Below are 18,702 nucleotides of genomic sequence, written 5' to 3'. Positions count from 1 at the left end.
GCAGCGTTGAAATAACTGAATGGGGGAAGAAAACTAGATAATTGTTGAGAAACAGTGAAACACTGCCAAGAAATGATCTGATTGCCACAGATTTACTTTTCCTTATTTAATATTTTGATTTGACTCTGCACCAAATGACCAATAAATAACGTGAAGGTATCGGATAAAGACGGTGCTGAATTGCAGCTCAACCGCGGCTGACGTTATGGTATGTGACATTTACAGAGCGGGCGACAGTAACTGCCGAGTATCAGCCTGTTAAGCAACTTCTTGTTAACCAGTCGGAGTGAGAACTGGGGCAAAGTGTGCAGAGTGTTCGCTGCAATCAATATGAGGTCTTTAAGTATAAACATGAAAGAAGCTTCTGTCTGATAGACTGTATGACAAACACGACCTATGGGAGGTATAATGGGGGTTATATGGCTTTCAAGAAGCACTAATAGAGCTTTTAAAGCTTCAATTATAGACCAATCACTCTGGCGTGGGAGGTAATGTTACGTATGTTGGGCAAAGCGCTGTGTGTCTCCTCCGCTTCTATTGTTCAACAGGTCGGAGTTGAGGAGGAGGATGTGTGATGACAGGAACATGCTAAGTGGCTATGTGGGTGGTGCTAAGCCACTGCGCCATATCAGGTTTCAATATATCAATCTTCACACTTGGATCATAAACGACTGAAGTTAGTGTTCGGTTTAAAAAAGAAAAGAAAAAAAGGGCCGAACTTGAGCTCTTCAATTTTAATTTTATACTGTACTGCTTCACTGTCACTTTCCCCTTTATGCATGGATATAATGGCAGGGCCTTCATTTTATGAATTCAAATATCGATATTTGCTCCGGCCTATCGATTATTGCACAAGAAAGAACGACGATATATCACCAAATTAATATTTTGACCCACAATATGCAATGTTTCTTAATAACAGTATGTCCGGTTCACAGTTTCGCAGAGATGTGGATCTGTAGTAATTATATAGGTAGCTTTAACCAAGTTATAATTAAGTATAAAAATCAACAACACAGAAAACATCATATAAGTCTAAAAGGAGCAACGGAAAGGCATGTAATGGCATACAAATCTTCCATTTAAATGTTTGTTTTTTCTGAAATAATTGGCCAATAGCTTTTTAAAGACCTGTTTCCTTTATTTATAATATAGTTTGATTTCAATACTACACAACAGTACACAATGCTGCTGCACAAACCTGTGAAAATTAAAAGCCATTTGGCTGCAGCGGTGAGTTCAATTTGGAAAGTTCGCAGATCAGGTCCAGTGCTTCCAGTCATTAGCAAATCAGTGTCGGAGACATTCAGCTGCAGCTTCACATTCATTTTCTTTTGCACTGCACTGTTAAAATAACAACCGCTGAAGGCGGTGTGTCACATCAGCTGCACTAATTAAAATTAGCTGCTGTCGTTGCCGCGCGCCCGCCGCTCATCATTGTCAACACTTGTCAGGAGGAGTTTGGGAGAGAAGATCCGTCACCGGACGACCAGCGAGCATTCCCTCAGCTCCAGAAACTGCAACAGAGTGAGACATCCCGAGTGGATCACCGCTCGGGGTGGGATTCATATAAAATCAGTGCGTTACACTTGTAAACTTTACATTTCTGAACCATGACCTTCTCTATTTACATGACGAAGCTTATAAAATGAGGTGTGAGATTTACTCGTGTTCAGCAGTAACACACAGGCTATTTAATCCTGATTTAAGTATCGTCACAAACCTGTGTATTAAAGACCTATATATGACTAATAAAGAGTCTGAGGCGGAAATAATAAAACACATAATGTACTGCTTTCTATTTAGACAAATATTATCTGCTGGTAAATGTCTCCTCATTTCCCTTAACTATAGAAAAACACATTATTTGATAAATTTTCATTGCTCCCATAAAGTTCTTATACCCTTTTATACGCTCTTAAATTGGTTCTTGTGAAATACGTGAGCATCAAACCCTGAGCTGACATTAGCCTCCACCTGAGAAAACAAAAATCCATTACTGATCAATTATGGATGGATAACTACCATGTCACCTCGAGTAAACACTTTTAAAAGGTCAGTAGCCCCTGAAATGCACAGAATTGAAGTTTTATTTTGTCCGTCTTTATAGAAACGGCTATTTTGCAGGTATTATATCATCATGATGTTGAGATAAACCGTGTCTTTCTGCAATCAGTCGCATACAGGGAGAATTAGACAAAGTCAGGTCAACTCCGAAAATGCCAGACAACCAATCAATACAAGTTTGCTGGACTAACCGCTTTCTGATCCTAGAAAAAAATATATATATATATATATTCTTACGTGGATTAACTGGCTCCTTTGCCCAATTTCATTTTCAGTCAAGAAGGCATTAATCTGACAGCCAAGTGAAGCCCAGTAAATACTACAAAACTTCAAAGCAGCAGGCGGCGCGCTTTGGAACACCGGCCAGGTTCAAACACGTCTGTTCATTTCTATTTTCAGTCGGATTCACATATACCCAGCCCGTGGTGTTTTAAACAACTTTCAGTAAACCCGAAAATACAGAGCTTTGCTTATTCATGGTCCAACTGGCAGTTTTTAGCGCGTTTAAATTTGGATCCGCCGCTTAAGTGCAGTATTTTAGTGCAGGTACAGCCTTGTGTTATTTTAGACACGTTACAAAGTGACTGTCTGTGACTTTTTTTTTTGGGAGATCAATTTGTCATCTTCACTTTTATTACCGTTTAATTATTTCACTGCCGCAATGTCAGAATCAGAATCTGAATACTTCATTAAATCCCCAGGGGACAATCGGCTACGGTCGCTCCATCAAGATGAGCTAACACAGACAGAATAGGAACATTGGTATAAAAAAAGCTAAAATATATTAAGAATAAGTTCAAGACATCGTCATTTCCAGGTGTCGACATTTTATGATTAATCGAGAAAATGATCGACAGATTCATCGATTGTGAAAATAGTCGTTAGTTGCAGCATTGGACGGCTTACGAGTTGGTTCCAAAATGGTTCAGATCATAAAAAATGACTGTGTGACACTCTGCAGATATTTAGTTCCATTTAATTCAAGTTAAATTAGCAGGTTCCTATATTTCCTGCAGTCTTTCACCTCCCACACAGCACAGAAGCTGTTTAGTTGCACTGGATTTTTGTCATATCCTCCCCAGAAAACTATTACTTATTAAAGTGTAAATGTACCGTTTGTAAATAAAAAAAAATAATTACAATAGTGACATTTAATATAATTACTGCAATAGAGTATGGCTACCAAGTCATTCCACAACACGGACGCACCGAGTTCTACTAAACACCGTTTTCACACAATTCTCCAAACTTTCAACCTTCAAACTTTCATTGTAGAGTCTTCATGTTTCTTTCATCTCAGATGACACATCATGGCCTTGATTCACTCATACTCGCACATTCATACCCACTCAAACACTGCTGGCACAGTCATTCGGAGCAATTTTGGGTTACGTGTCTTGCAGTGGGTTACCTTAACCCACTGAGGCCACAATACAATAGATTTCTAGCATATTGCCCCTTTCAGGACCAGGCGGAGAGAAACCCATGGGGGGAATCAAAGCGACAACACGCACACCCTCCCATTGAACTTGAAATGGATGGACAAACAGCAATTTCAACGCAACAGCTCGCCTTGAGGTCAAAACCAGTACAGAGCCTTGACCTGGCAAAGAGGCCAGCGTGGCTTCTGAGTGTTGTTTTGTACAACCAAGTTTGGGGAGGGGGAGAGGGAGGGGGGAGCAAGGTGCTTTGCTTTGGTCCTCTTTGGTGGACAAATTGGCATCTGTGCCTCCTGCAGGAAGAGATTTCTCCCCGAGTGCTTGTTGGGATGCGAGCGCTGAAGGGAGGTCAAGAGAATTTACTTTTCAACGGTTTTTGGAGGGGGTTGAAAACAAACCATGATACAAGGCAGCGGCAACATGATTGCCTTTCATTATACATGAACTACATCCATCGCTGCTTTTTCTTTTTTGTGTTTATCTGTGGGAGGGGGAACAAAAAAAAAAAAGACTGCAGCTTTCAATTGTAAAAATTCAGCGGGTTGTATTTGTGTATTGTTAATTTAAAGCGATTTCCTTTAATTATTCAGTGTGGGAATGTGATTCCGTGCCTTCTTTTAGCTAAAGCACAAGGGGACACGCAGACTGAACTGGATTCAAAGTCTGTCAGATCAGAGGCTGATGAAGAGCAGGGGGTGGTTTGTCCTACTTGCTGAAAAACTCTTGTTTCCAAATAAATTTGTTCTGGCCTACAAACAAAACTAATTTAAACCCAATTGAAGTGAATATTTTTCAGTGACGGGAATATTTATTATCTTCACCTGTTTAATGGGGGGGAAAAAAATGTGGTTTTCCCCATCACATAGGGTTTATTCTGCAAAAATAAAAAAACACCCATTCATTGTGTAGCTTTGCTGCAACAGAAGAGAAGGTCAAGTTATGAGTTTGTGTAAAATAACCATGAAACACACAGCGACTCATTCACAGCCAAGGAGAAGGACAAACTGCTGAGGGCTTGCAGCACAGAGCGGGACAGAAAAGCAGAGCATCCACCAGAGGTTCTTTGTGAGTCAGGAGAAAACCCTGAGTTAATATTTTTATTATTTCTCTGGGTAAACAGCAGAACATGATGACTTGATCAGGATCTCGCCTACCTAGTATGAAATGGAAAAGGCAATACGCCTATCGCTCCAGTAAATTATTCCATTCACTGACGCCTCATCGTGGACCAGGTATCGTACCGAATTCCATAACAACTAAATCAGGGATGCGTTGGTTTATTGGCAACGTGTTCGTGTACAACTGGGCGTTATTTATCGGAATATTGATCGCAATTGGCAAATGAGCAAATAAATGGAAATAGTACCAACAGTACAACGTAGTAAGGATGCAGTCGATACAGTGAAAATGATTAAAATATAAAATCTGATATCCAATCCAGAAATCACGTAGTGGGACTGCTTATATTTGTTCCACTGTTGGAGAATTGTGTCTTTGAAATTGCTTGACATGGTGATAAATGCATCAGCACAAATGTGTTGTTAACAGCTGCGTCGTTTAAATGAGTGTGAAATGAATGCATTGGACAGATAGAATCACTTTGATTGGTACGATGTGATGTTCGCATCGGTGTCCGACGCGAAAAGTGATCTCGAGACCACCCTCGCGACGCACGCGGAAACAAATTGAGTAAGAAACTGCTTTTGTGTGTGATCTTCAGTCATATTAAATGTTATTTCATAAATTGTGTGACTCAAGTTGTGGTCATTTTAAGTTTTGGTGCCTCAACCCATGTTTTACAAACTACGTTTGTTCCCATTTACAGTGAAGGTTATTTTGTTTGTTTGTTCCTGGCATAAAAGGACTTAAAATTAAACAACAACAAAAAGGGGGGGGGGGGGGGCATCGGTCTAGATGGTCACAATAACAGACCATTATTATTATGAATATGAATAAATACAATGCGCTACCTTTGCGATAGCTCATTGTTCATCACTGATGAGGAAACATACTGTAACCCATGTGTTTGCTGGCCCACTACAATAGCTCACGGGGGTATTGTTGGCTATTTAGTTCTCATTCATACAAAAGAGAGCCTGATTGACACTAAAGAGAAAAAACTAGGAGGAATGTCGCAGCCTTGCAATCTAGGAATTTCTCACAAGGGCCCCATTGTTCTTCTTCACAGGTAAGACTTTACTCGGCAGCATCCAACTAGGACACAAAGAAAACGAGATGGTGCATTATTGTGAAGTGGTTGTCTGGCATCGGCGCGGAAAATATCAGTCAAGGCGAGACCCGCGAAAGATGAGACAAAGGACGAGAACTGAGCACAGCGAGGAGACGTGATCCAGCTCCGTGGCAGACAGTGCAACAGCCTGAAGGGTCTCATCAGTAACAAATTCACTGAAATGTAATACAAGCTGGAGTGTTATGTAAAATGAAAGATGGGAGAACCCAGATCACTCAAGCCTGCTGCGCTCCGATCGCTGATGCATATACCTGTATTGTATTCCGAAGGGCATTCATTTCCCCTCTGATGATTACAACGGAACACCAGCTGTATTGTTTATTTGGTTGAAAGCACAAATGATATGCATTGATTCCTTATTCATTCATTGTTGAACTCAGCATTGTATCTATGAATGCGGGCAAAATGGGCCCAATTACAGGCGGCGATGCCTCCCTGTGTCTCCACAGCGGAGCAAGATGATAAAGGCCTCAAACTGGGAGGAAAGGAGCAATCAAAGGCCACTTGTTGTCCTTTGTAAATTCAAAAAGCGGAATGGAAAACATTTCTTGCTGTGAATGACAATTGTTCCCTTGGGACTTCAGATTAGACTATGAAACCACATGCATGTACTCGGGATTCCACCTTCTCTGTATTGTTCGAAGTGCTCCATAATCCACAACCGCGACACGGAACGATCAGTTCATCAATAAATTCATGCACAATACGTCGCACGACATATTTTTTTATCATATCTTACCGGTTATAATTTGACTGTTTGGCAAATTCACTTTTATGACGGGCCCCTGTCATAGATTCTGAGACTACACATTAATCAATCAAGAAATTACGAGTGAATTCAATCAGTACTGACAGCAAACTGTAGAGGTCAACCAATCGTGGATTCAATGGTCGACAGCATAACAATAGTTTGAAGAACGGGAACGCTGATAGCAGATTAATTGAGCCTAATCTCCATCCTAATCTCCATCATAAATGAAAAATGGCTGTCAAATTTTTCCATGGAATTGAAATAGCATTATGAATGACATTAAAAATACACACAAAAGTGAACAATGGTCGAACAGTTACTGTATTGACTTCATATTTAAATGACCTCATGACTTCCTAATTAGTAGTTAACTTGCAAAATATCCTATTGAAGCCAAGTAACTAACAATAACTAATTATACTTTTCATGGTAATGGTCATTATACCATGTACATTTGCTTGTTTTATATTTTTATATTAACCAATATGGGAAAAGCCATGCAGACAAATGAAGAATCTAAACTACACAACAAATGCACATCCCATAGAAGTGATCGAAGTCGCCCCATTGACAATGACGCTACAGACAATGACCTGAAACTGTAACATAAGATAAGATAAGATATTAATCCCAAAATTAATTCTTATTCCAGGTTGCTCCAAAAATACAAAGATAACAATAACAATAGAAGATCGCATGAAAGAACATCGTACTAGTGATTGAGACCACTGACTCATCGATTAAAGGTTTATGTCATGTTATGTTGAGTCAGAAGTCGGCTTAGGTTCCTATAGAGTTCCATTCATAAGAGTTCTTTTTGCTACCAGCTGAGTCGCCCCCTGGTGGAAGGCACATCCACACAATTGGTGCCATCACAAAGCACAAACACAATAAGACACAATAAGGCTGACAGTCCTATTTCTCTGGAAGAAAATCTTAAGTCATTAGGTCATTTGCAGATCTCAACAATGAAGATGGTGAAGATGTGAACACAAAGGCTTTATACTTCAAAATTACCAGGCAGACTGCAGCATATATCCTGTTATTGACCTTAATCCCAAATGACAACACGGGTTAATATTTTAAACTTTGAACAGAGAACGTGCCAACACAATAATCTACCACATCACATCACCTTTGCTTGTCCACTCAGTAAGCGCAGACTTCGAACCGAAGCACGCCGACCCCGGTCTGACCTCGCGAGGAAATAAAAACACAAACTTCCCCAGCTGTGGGGGAGCCAACGTGTCAAGAGTGCGGCGTATTGGCAGCTATTTATATAAATGTTTCGAGCACATCTGACAGCGCTTCTCGCTGAGTTCACATTTTAAGTTATTCGTTAGTTATCAGTTATTGGAGAACACAGTGGGCACATAATTAGAATAATGCTATCATACCAATGCCTGAGAAATAATAATAATATCATTTTAGAGCACATTTACAGTGTCTTTACATACTTCCAAGGCTTGTAACACAGTACTTTTATGCAGTGGCATTTGATTAAAGTAACAGATGTGAACACTTCCTTCACTGCTGCTGTAACCCGCATGTTTACCTCGTTCATTGTCACTGTGACCGATACTGTTCCTGCAGTAATAACCGTTCAATTATTTCCCCCATCTTTTATGGCTGCTATGCTAACATAAATGAAGCTCATATTCCTGCAGGATTTTTCACTGTTTGGTGAAAAACAGGAGCGATTATATCCATTAGTATGACTGAAGGCTTTTAATGTGAGTTTTTACAGAATGTACTTTCATGACAAGAAAAAATCATAACTCCAAGCGAGCATAATAATATGTCACGACTTAACGGCAACAGGTAACACGGCGGAGGTGTTGTGCTCCGCTCAAAATAAATACCTTATTTTGTATATTCGTGGACTAAACAAAAAGGTAAATAAAGAGACGTTATGACACGAAAGCGACAACATTATTACCGACAACTGCACAGCAATTTAAAAACAAGCCGCGGATCCGCCGTGCAGCCGTGTGTGTGGGGGGGAAAACTCCACAGGGGTTCCACGACAAAAGCGAGGCGATTATAGGTCTCGTTCTCAATCTTATTTCTACATGGACTCCATCCATTACTGTTGACAATTTATTTTTCAGCTGTTATGATCCTATTTACATCAGTGTGAAAATGGGATTCTTGATCAAATGGTAGCTTGGAATTCAGCTCAACGTTTCATTACGTGTACGCGTTTAATCCCAGCTGTCAGCGTTCGGTCAGAGGAGCGTCCATGTGTGAGACACACGGGGCATTTTCACTCGCCTGGGGCTGTGCTCTCACGTGTTGTCTCGCTAAAATGCGTGTTGCCGGTTTGACAGATGACCCATTGATTTCAATCAGCCAATCTGATTTAATGAGATTACATTGAAGTCGTTTTCGCTCCCCAGAAGTTTGATACAGCAGCACTTTTTTTTTTTTTTAGGTCCTGCGATTTGACAGATGACGACAAACTGAATTGGCCGATGGCAACACCTAACAAAGTGTCGCTCGCCAAAGCACAATGGTCGCTCTCAGTGTTGTGATGTTAGCGGAAGAGGAATGAGCTGAGGCTGTTGTGCTGAGGAGAGAGGAATAAGGGAGGGAAATGTCATAGAGAGTCCTTTTGAAAAATGTCACCAGAAGTGGAAGATTGTTCCTGTGTGGTTGAAATGTGGTTTCAAATCAAATCTGCATCCATTAATGATTTATAGATAGTTGTCAACTGTTGCCCGTCCTCCCAAGAAGCCAAAAAAAAGACTTAATTGATCCCTAAGGGAAGCAGTACATCTTCAATAATAAAATATAACAAATATTAGACCCTACCACAAATAAACATCCGTCTGAGCCATATCAAGTAAACAAATCTTTGGCAGAGTGCACCTTTATATTGAAATCATGAGGTAACATAAGGCTCGTCGGTGACATGACAGGACGTTAATCCCCGAATACATGCATCACAGTGTTCAGCTACCTTTCCCCCCGCTCTATTATTCTCCTCCTTCTCCTGGTGATATGCTGATTCCTGTGACTAGTCAGCATTTGTTTGGAGTAAAGAGAAGCTGACAAGACCCCCGCGAATGATGCAGGGAGCGTTTTTGCATTCACCTCAGTAGTTGTTTTTTTTTTGCATCCCCATTATGCAAATGCGGCGCAATCATAAATATTCAGATGTCACTTGAATTCAAGTCATTTCACTTCAGTGGCAAAAGCTCAGTCTAATTCGATACCTAGGCCAGTGGGCCACTTTCTGGAGAGCAGATTGCCACCGACGCCTTGGCAGCCCTCCCACTCCCCAAAATCTCGAGAGATTTGGAATCGGAGCGGGCCGACTTGACATCCCATCAGTCGGCGGATCACTAACAAGTAGGCCATAAACCTTTTTTTTTTTTTCCCCTCTTTGATTACGCTAAGTACACTAAGTGCACAGAGGCCAGATGCGACCCAGCCCAGTCATCTGTCGACTTGCCAGCAGACTCACTGTAGACGAGGGCGGGAGAGGGGAGGGGGAGGGGGAGGAGCAGGAGGCGGAGAAGCAGGGGGGGTCACTTGGGGTCCACTCCCTCCCAGGAATATAACCATTGTTCTCCATTACAGCCGGGTGAAGCTGCTGGGGGGTACAGATGGAGAACAAGTCCATTTCCACACCTGTTTTCCATCAACAGAGCTGCTACCAGTTTGACTCGGAGCCAAGCCACGCTGCACGGGCGGCTCCAGCGAGTCCGACGCAGCCAATTGTTTGTGTGCCGCGCACAGATTCTTCACAGGTCAAGACAGTGACGTTTCGTAAATTGCACGATCGCAATTATCTTGTTTTTTCTTGTTGTTGTGCGAGTCATTTTGTCTGAGACGCAGCTTTTCCGTCGTTGAGGAAACTAAAACTTAAATGGAAAGATAGATTCAGTCACAGTGGCAAAAAATGCAACTTTATAACAGCCATATTATACTAGGGATCAACCAGCATGATACTCTGTATCATTAATGTGATTGAAATCATTGGATCGGAAAAAGAGTGAAATCAGATCTGTTCCATAATTTACACTAATACATTAAGGCTCCAACGATTAGTCGATTAATAACCGATTACTAAATTAACCGTCAACTATTTTGATCACTGATTAAGGAATTTGAGTGTTTTTCTAATACTTGAAGCAAACTCTCTGAGTTTTCAGCTTCTTAAATGTGATTATTTTCTTGTTTCTTTGCTCCATATAAGAAAGAAATCAGTAAAAACTGAATAACCTTGGTTTGTGGACATAAAAAGACTTTTGAGATCATCTTTTTGAGGTTTGGGAAATACTGATCAACATTCTTCTGACATTTTCTGACCCAAACAAGTACTTGATTTGTTCCTGGCCTCTGTGAACCTGGTACCAGCTCCATCACCTATGCATAACATCCACAATACTCTAGCCATTCAAGCCCCTAAAGATCTTTGGAGATGCTGCCAACCCTAGATTTGGTTCCCATCTCGGTCCCAACTTGACAACCAGTGTTCAAATGCAAAGGTTTTCCGATTTGCAGTATTTACTACAAATAAAGTGTAGCTTACACTAACTCTTTGTGGATGTATCGTCCATGTTTGTGCAGTGAAAACAGTGGCTGGTAAAAAAAAAAAAAAAACAGGATTACAAGTTCATAAAAAAAAAATCATTGGCAAAAATCCATAACAATGTTCAAGGTTGCTATATATACTGTATCGACAAAGGTCTGTTATCCATGCAGTGAAGTCTAGCGCTACAGCCCTCCCCGAACAGACATTATCACTGCAGCTATAGCACTTACAATTAAAGTAAAGTAATGGACAAATACACTCAACGTATAATTGTTTCATTTCATATTTTATTACCAAGAGGAACATGAATGACTAATTTAGTAGACTATTAATAAGAACTCCTGGCATGTCGACTTAATGAAGTACCAGACCAGGTCTGAATCTGTGAACCAGAGTTTTTACGCCGTTTTTACTTCAAGGTTAACTGGATACATTTGGGTTTGGACTGTTGGTCCAATAAAACAAGCAATGTGGAAATTTCACTTTGGCTCGCTCTTATTTTTATTTATTTATCAGCCTTGACTACAATCATTTTAGCTGCAGGGATTCACGGAGAAAAGATGAATATTTATCAAATATGCAAGGGGTGAGACATTATTGAACTCTTTTATTTTTATTAAGAAACAACATCATCGCTACACTGCGGGAATTAGTTCTAATCTTAGAGACGGATTGTTCAATACATTTTGGTCAAATCAGGTCAGATTGAGAGTTTGCTCCACCTGGTTGAAAACATGTTGCCTGCTTTAAAAGCATCTCTCCTTTCTCTAGTACATTATCCAGAAGAAGCAATGAATATGTTGTGAAGGGCACAAGAGGCATTAACGTGCAAATGGAAGCGTGTCACCAGGAGACCAAATCCGAAATGAGCCATCAAGTGGACGCGGTGGATGTAAACAATCACGTCAAAGAGCGACTCCATATTTAAAGGGTAAATAAAAAAGAAACTGCAGCCTACAAACTCCAAGACCTAGAAATAATTCAAGTACACAGCTATAGATTTTCCATCAAAATGCCTTTTCTCAAGTGACATCTCTGATATTGGCTGTGTTTAGGATAATCCGTCATCCGATTGTCACCTTGTGGCTGTAAAAATGTCAGTCCGTGCGGCCCGTCTGCCTTCAGCAATAATCAGCTTTACGCAATAATCAGTGGTGTTGCAGTAAACACAATAATCAACTGAACCCGGGCCAGCGACTGCCTGATGTACAGAAAATAGATGTGCTCAGCAATGTATTAATTTAAGCCTTGTACGTGATACTGAGAAAAATAAATAATCCTCCGGTAGCACGCCAGTTAACAATGGTGTGACAACAATGCCGGATTAAGTGAACACATGTTGCACCGCTACAAAAGTAATAAGTTCCAATGGGATCTACTTACTCCTGTCCACTGTCTGAAGAAAGCATGACTGTATTTAAAAAGGGAAAAAAACTTGTCTTTATCCACTGAAATGAGACATAAAGTGTGTTGGTGTGGACAAAAAGGTCAAATTTGGATGTGACTCGGTTCGATTCCACGATGCATTGCGTCTTTAAATGTTCTTCTTCTAGATAAAAAATCCAACTTAAAGAGGAATATAAGCATTTCTGAAGAAACAAACTCTAGTCAAGCTGCAGCTTCTAGCAACTGGAAAATCAACAGATGATTTTGTGTCGTCCATGTCCAACTATTTTGATAATCGATTCGGTTTGAGGGTTTTTTCATGATTGAAACCAGATTTTTGTTTGTTTCAGCTTCTTAAATGTGAATATTTTCCTGCTTTCTTTCCAAACACTTATGGACTGAGCGATTACTCGATTATGTCGAATCTGTTGAGAAAATAGTCAACAGATTTGTCTATTATGAAAATAACCGTTAGTTGCAGCTCTAATGATAACTATTGCTTTTTTTGATAGCCAAAAGATTAAAACGCATTTATGGGTCCAACCCTTGTACAGGATTTAATTGTAATAGTTTGGAACCCCACGTCCAGCAGAGAACCCAACACTCAAACAGGAAAAGGCTGTGATTACAAGTCCATGAAAAACACTTTAACCTAAACAAAAACACCAAGCAACCAAATCCACATGTCGTAAAACACAAATCAGGCCACGACCACTTTATATCTTCATGCTAAAGAAGAAAACTACAGTTGTTGAATGAATGCCCACAATTACCCAAGATCACATAGGAACCACGTCAACAGAGGGGGGGGGGGGGGTATATATTTATATATCCAGTATATACACACACATACATAACATACCTCCCTCTGTGAAGTAGGTCAAATTGAAGTCATGCAAAGACACATTTTTTTTCCCTGCATTCTCACACACAAACAGTGCCTGCTCTCACCTGCACTCCGGCCCGGTTACCCAACATCACAAAAATGAAAGCAGAGACGCTTCTCGCTGTACCTGATAGATTACCTAACCCAACTTTTCAAGTCTCAGCAGGCTCGTGGTCGGAGGCTGCTGCGTTCGCACTCTTTCAAAAAACAGCTGTAAAGGGGGCCATGCCGCTGTGCTCCGAGCGTCTCATCTGCATTGCGATCGGGACTCGCGACACATTTCCATGCAGAAAGAAATTGTATAAAACGACGAGACATACATTAGAATAATACACCACCCACATACGTTACAACAGGGTACAAGAAAAGCCTGCATGGCATAATTATCATCACAATCACACTCAGTACCCCCCCTCCCCCCCACCACCCTCCACCTGCTCATCTTTTGAGAAAGAACTAAACAAAATTAATTCAAATGCATAAACCTATTATCTGGAATTCATTACAGATAGTGAAACTTGGCAGAGCATATAATCGCAAAGTATCTCTGTCACAACCAATTCAAACTTCATTATTTGCAGGAGCCAAACAAATGCATGGCTGAGTTTGTACTACCACTATGCGGATGCAAAACTGCATACGTTTTAATGCATATTTGTACCTTAATGTTGACGCCTAATAATGGGAAAATGTCTCTGTACTCAAAAGTACAAGATGTGGGTAAAATAACACGGCATTATAAATGTTTAGACCCACTCTGAGTCTGTTGAGTTGCCTCCAAAATTCTTTTGTGACTGGGGAGACATCACTTATTGATTTCCACATGGTGAACGTTATCTCTGGAGGTACACTATCCACCCTGCAGCTCTCTGAAGCGACAGCAGCCAGTCAGACGTAGCCAACTGTGAATGCTTTTCCCGTGAATCCATTTCATTTGGAGCATGTGTGTGTGTGTGTGTGTGTGATGTGATGACAGTTTGAGGTGAGATTGTGCAACTTATTGTCGAGAGGAAATTAATCAATGTTGCCTTGATCCACAACCGAGTCTGCAAGTTGCTTTTCCCTGATAGAAAAAAAAACAACTTCCATTTTGCACGAATTGGCAAATAAACAAAGCCTATATACTAAGATGTGAGCCTAATATATGGGTAAATAATTGATGACGCTTCTGTGCAGGCGCCCTGAGCTGTGTTTGAAATCAGTGGGGCCATTTCCATGGAGGTACAGAGAGCGGCACTGCCCACTGTCCACAGCACAGAGCCTTGTTTCGTGAGCCGAGCTTTACAGGGAGCGTGAAACTGGCTTGTGCCAATCATTATATCACTGTGCGCGCATATTTTTAATGGAGAAAATGCTGTCATGGATTAAGCCTGGTGGATAATCCACAATGTGACAAACATGGACATCTGCCTCCCTGTCACTCCTTACAATTAGAGGCTCTAACTCAGCAAAAAAGGGGATTTGTATTTGCACGGAGCAGATTTTCCTGCAGAATAACTCGAGTTCGGCATAATTCATGACAAGAGGGGGACAAGACGTGATGAAACGCACCACAGATCTATACTTTCACCAGTTATGCAGTTGTGTATAAGCTGCTTTCTACTTTCTTGCAGCATGTGTGTGTGTGTGTGTGTGTGGAGAGACTGCTTTCCCCCTCCGTTCCCTACATCTTCATCATTGCAGAGAATAAAAAAAACATACAGGAATGAGCATTTCTCAGCGTTTCATGACTGATCACAAAGCATCAAAACAAAAAAGCGACTAAAGTACTCAATCAGAGATCACTCTCGCGTGTCTTCCTGTCTCTGTGTGGTATATAAAACGTGTGTGCTTGTTCCGCAGCCCGCCAACTCACTCTCAGCATCCCTCATCCTTTTCAAAGCCACAACAGCGTTAGGGGGAGGGTTGCAGTTTCTAACACCACCAGCTTCCTCCCTAACCAACATTGCCTCTTTAAAGCATCTATCCGACTACACCCGTAATGGACCACTCTTTCATGTTGTATGATGCAGCGAATCCAGTCACGTTGCCGTGATAACACAGCCCGGATCTCCAATGAAAATCCGTGCAATTTATTCTTCCCATGGTTACCAGCACTACTGCATGTGTAGTAAAGGGGCAACTGAAGACGTGCTTCTCACTACTGCGAGATGCTTTTTAATTCGGCATCAGTCCAAAACGCAGGGTCGCACTTGTATTATGGGATTTTCTACTTCATTACGCGTCCGCGCGTGTTATGGAACAGCCTTTCAATGAAACCCAGCACCTTGACACGTAGTGGACTAATTGTAAAGAAACACGTTATAAACCTGCAATATGTCCTTTTTTTCTTAGCCATATTTGAACCGAATAAGAGCAAAAGCACAGCGTTATTGACAACTGTTGAGTTATGCTCCACTACCACGGGATAATCTCACTACGCAACGTCTACTCAAAATTGACAGAATTCTGAATGGACTTTGGTGTGGCGCTCTCTGCTGCACTTTAACGCATCGCTGTTTTCCCCGTGATTTACAGCAGTGCTTCGGACACACGCTGTAAAAGTGGCCAGGCAAGCGGAAAGAGCGAAAGGAAAACCGTGACCAACACGTCTTTGTGTGGAAGAAAAAGGACCGAACACTGTGCGTCCTCGCACACCACAAACTGGCAATATTTAACTCAGAGTTGTGCAGCGGCAAAGCGATTTAACACAAGTGAGCGGAACCAAACTCATGTATGTTTTTAAGCAGCGTGTATGCAGCGATTGCGCACACAAACCTCCCATTAAAAAAACCTTACTCTATTATTCCGCACTTCAACTTTACGCACAGTTAGGTTTTCTTGCCTCAGCAACATCCTACATCTAAATGTTCCGCTACGTACGGTCAAAAGAAATTCCTCCAACACGCTGCTGCTGCCGCTGTTGAAAAACACACAACACACTCCTCCGTGTGCGGACGTGGGGGATCTGCGAGGAAAGTGTTTATTCCGCTAAAGGGGCTGGAAAAGTCCTACCTTTATGAAGAGCCGCTTGAAAGAAGAATAAAAAGAGAATAGTCGCCAGAGAGCCGCAGCCTGCGTTCGCCATGTTGGACACCTGCTTCAGTATGGTAGAGAGAGGCAGCTTCACCTACAGCTACAACGGGACTCCGTTTAATGACATGCAAGAGAGGGAGGGGACCATTTACCATAGTCTTCATTCCATATATTTATTTATTTTCTTTATGTAAACGTATACAAATCGAGATGGTGCCAATGTGTGTGTGCCAACAATGTCAAATTATTGAGGAAAAATAAAACTAGACATTCTGTTGTTTTTTTTTTAAATGACTGTTTGTGTGCAGGGGCGGCCCCAGCCGTTTCGGTGCCCCGATGAGATTGGGATCTTTGGCCCCCCCCCCCCTTGAACATTGGTTTTAAAATGAGGTGACTTTTTTGTTTTGCTAATTCAAAATAAAATAATCAAGTAATATTAAATTGTCTTAGTGAAAGATTAACTTAATGTGATTACCACTTGAAAGACAACAATTTTCTTAAAATACTGGTCCAATTCTTACAAATATTCACACAAGTAACACTTTTTTTGTTCTCAGAATTAGGATGTTAATGCATGTGCATGATATTACTTACATTACTTACCCATACAGTTTAGTTGTTTGCTCTCTGGTTCCCCTAGTGGCTATGTGGACCTTAGCAGTTGCTTATTTGTTCCAGTTTTTGGCCAATGACTGTATATAAAATGCATCGTCTGACTGAGAATGAACTCACGTTGCAAAACTTCAAGATATATAACCTGTAACCTATATAGTCACATGAGAAGTAAAAGAAGGAGGCTTGTTCTCTCTCTCAATTAAAATGTACTATTTTTCAAACCAGTGCAGTAGCCCCCTAGTGGCTGACTACTTTTTCATCCTACTTCCCTGGGCTTCAGGTTCAAACTCAATTTTAAGACTTTGTCCATTCATATACTTGGGGCCAGCAATGCTGACAGGACTAATCTGAATTTGAAATTAAGGTATGTGATTTATTTTAAACCTTTACTTGTTCCCTAAAAGGGATATAAAAGAAAAAGTCTCATATAATTAACTGGGCTGGTCAGATGGGAATCTATCATCCACTGGGAGTCATGCTCAGCACTGCTTTGGTTGCTTGTTGCTGCATACCATATTTAACATATTTAAGTAGCTGATGGTAAACAGTCCCACATACAACCAGTTTAAAGAAATGTAGTGAGCCTCTCTCTTTCTCTCTCCAGGGTCAGCTGTAATGGGATACATGACTAAAATTGGAATAATGGCATTTACCAAATTTGGATAATTATGATTCTGATTTGGTTTTGAAGGTCAGGATCACGTAATCAGCTCTCTAATGGATCGTTTCCATAATACAGTTCTAGCGCTACTCGGTACTGTACTTCCTCAACGCGTTCGTCATCGTCGGCCAAACTGCTGTGACGTTGTTTTATACGTGAAACAAACACACACGCTCGTGACAAGCAAAGCGGTTCTTTTCAGTGTACTGAATCATTACAATCGGTTCATGAAAAAAGATTAGTTTGGTTCTTCCTGCACAACCTGAATTAAAAAACAGGTTGTAATTTAGCCCATGAACTCTTTCAGCAGTGCTGTCGCTAAATACACCAGACTCATCTGTTAAATATTGAAATTTTAGTCATTTCCTTGCAAAATGTTGGATTAAAGCATGTTTTTGGATTTTTAAGGCTTTCTATGGACAGTGACGACACTCTCTGACCAATCACTGAAGTCACATTTTATTTGAGTATCGGCTTAGCTCGCTTGGAACCTCACCAGAGCAGGTACCAAAGAAAGCACCACGTACCAGGTACTATCGCTAATAGAGAAGCTGATTCGAGTCGAGCCGAGCCGAGTAGTGCTCCAACTGTATAATGGAAAGCTCCATGAACGGCACTTCATTTCATAAGCTATGTCACAAAGCTCCATTAAACACAACACATCTTCAAATAAAACATGACAAACACCTCCACTGACAATTTCTCTTAAACAGTCAAACTTCCTTCTGACAATTTAATGCACCAGAGTATAAACTCATTGCAGAAGAGAATGGTGCATTTGCATCAAATTATCCGGCTGCGCTTTGCCTCAGTTGTGAGTGAAACCGCGGGGAGTGAGCGTCGTAACACTGTCAGCCTTTATCATGTGACGCCGCTACCAGGCAATATGTCCCTGTCTGTGTTGACATTAATTATGCACCTGAGTGTGTCTAAGACCCAGACCAAACTCCGGCCTTTCCGCCGCAATGAGGGACTGGTTCATCTCTGATAACAGTGTCCCTGTAATTAATATACAGTGAGAAAGTTTGAATTAACTGCGTCATTTAATTTGAAATGATTTAATGGGCAGCACACTCTGCTAATATAAA

General features: G+C 41.0%; 1 protein-coding gene across 5 annotated transcripts in view; it reads right to left on the bottom strand.

Moving 5' to 3' along the window:
- cadm1a (cell adhesion molecule 1a) overlaps window positions 1-16,441 on the bottom strand; it is a 370,896-nt gene extending 354,455 nt beyond the window's left edge. For all 5 annotated transcript variants that reach the window (XM_058627224.1, XM_058627227.1, XM_058627228.1 and 2 more), the window contains exon 1: window positions 16,318-16,441. In XM_058627224.1, coding sequence (XP_058483207.1) covers window positions 16,318-16,390 — 73 coding nt within the window. In that variant the 5' untranslated portion in view covers window positions 16,391-16,441. The remainder of the gene's footprint in view (window positions 1-16,317) is intronic.
- Between the last annotated feature and the right edge of the window lie 2,261 nt (window positions 16,442-18,702).

This window comes from Solea solea, chromosome 4, assembly GCF_958295425.1.
Source record: "Solea solea chromosome 4, fSolSol10.1, whole genome shotgun sequence".
NCBI lineage: Eukaryota > Metazoa > Chordata > Actinopteri > Pleuronectiformes > Soleidae > Solea > Solea solea.
Note: the sequence above shows the minus strand (reverse complement) of the source record. Positions and strands in the feature narration are given on the sequence as shown.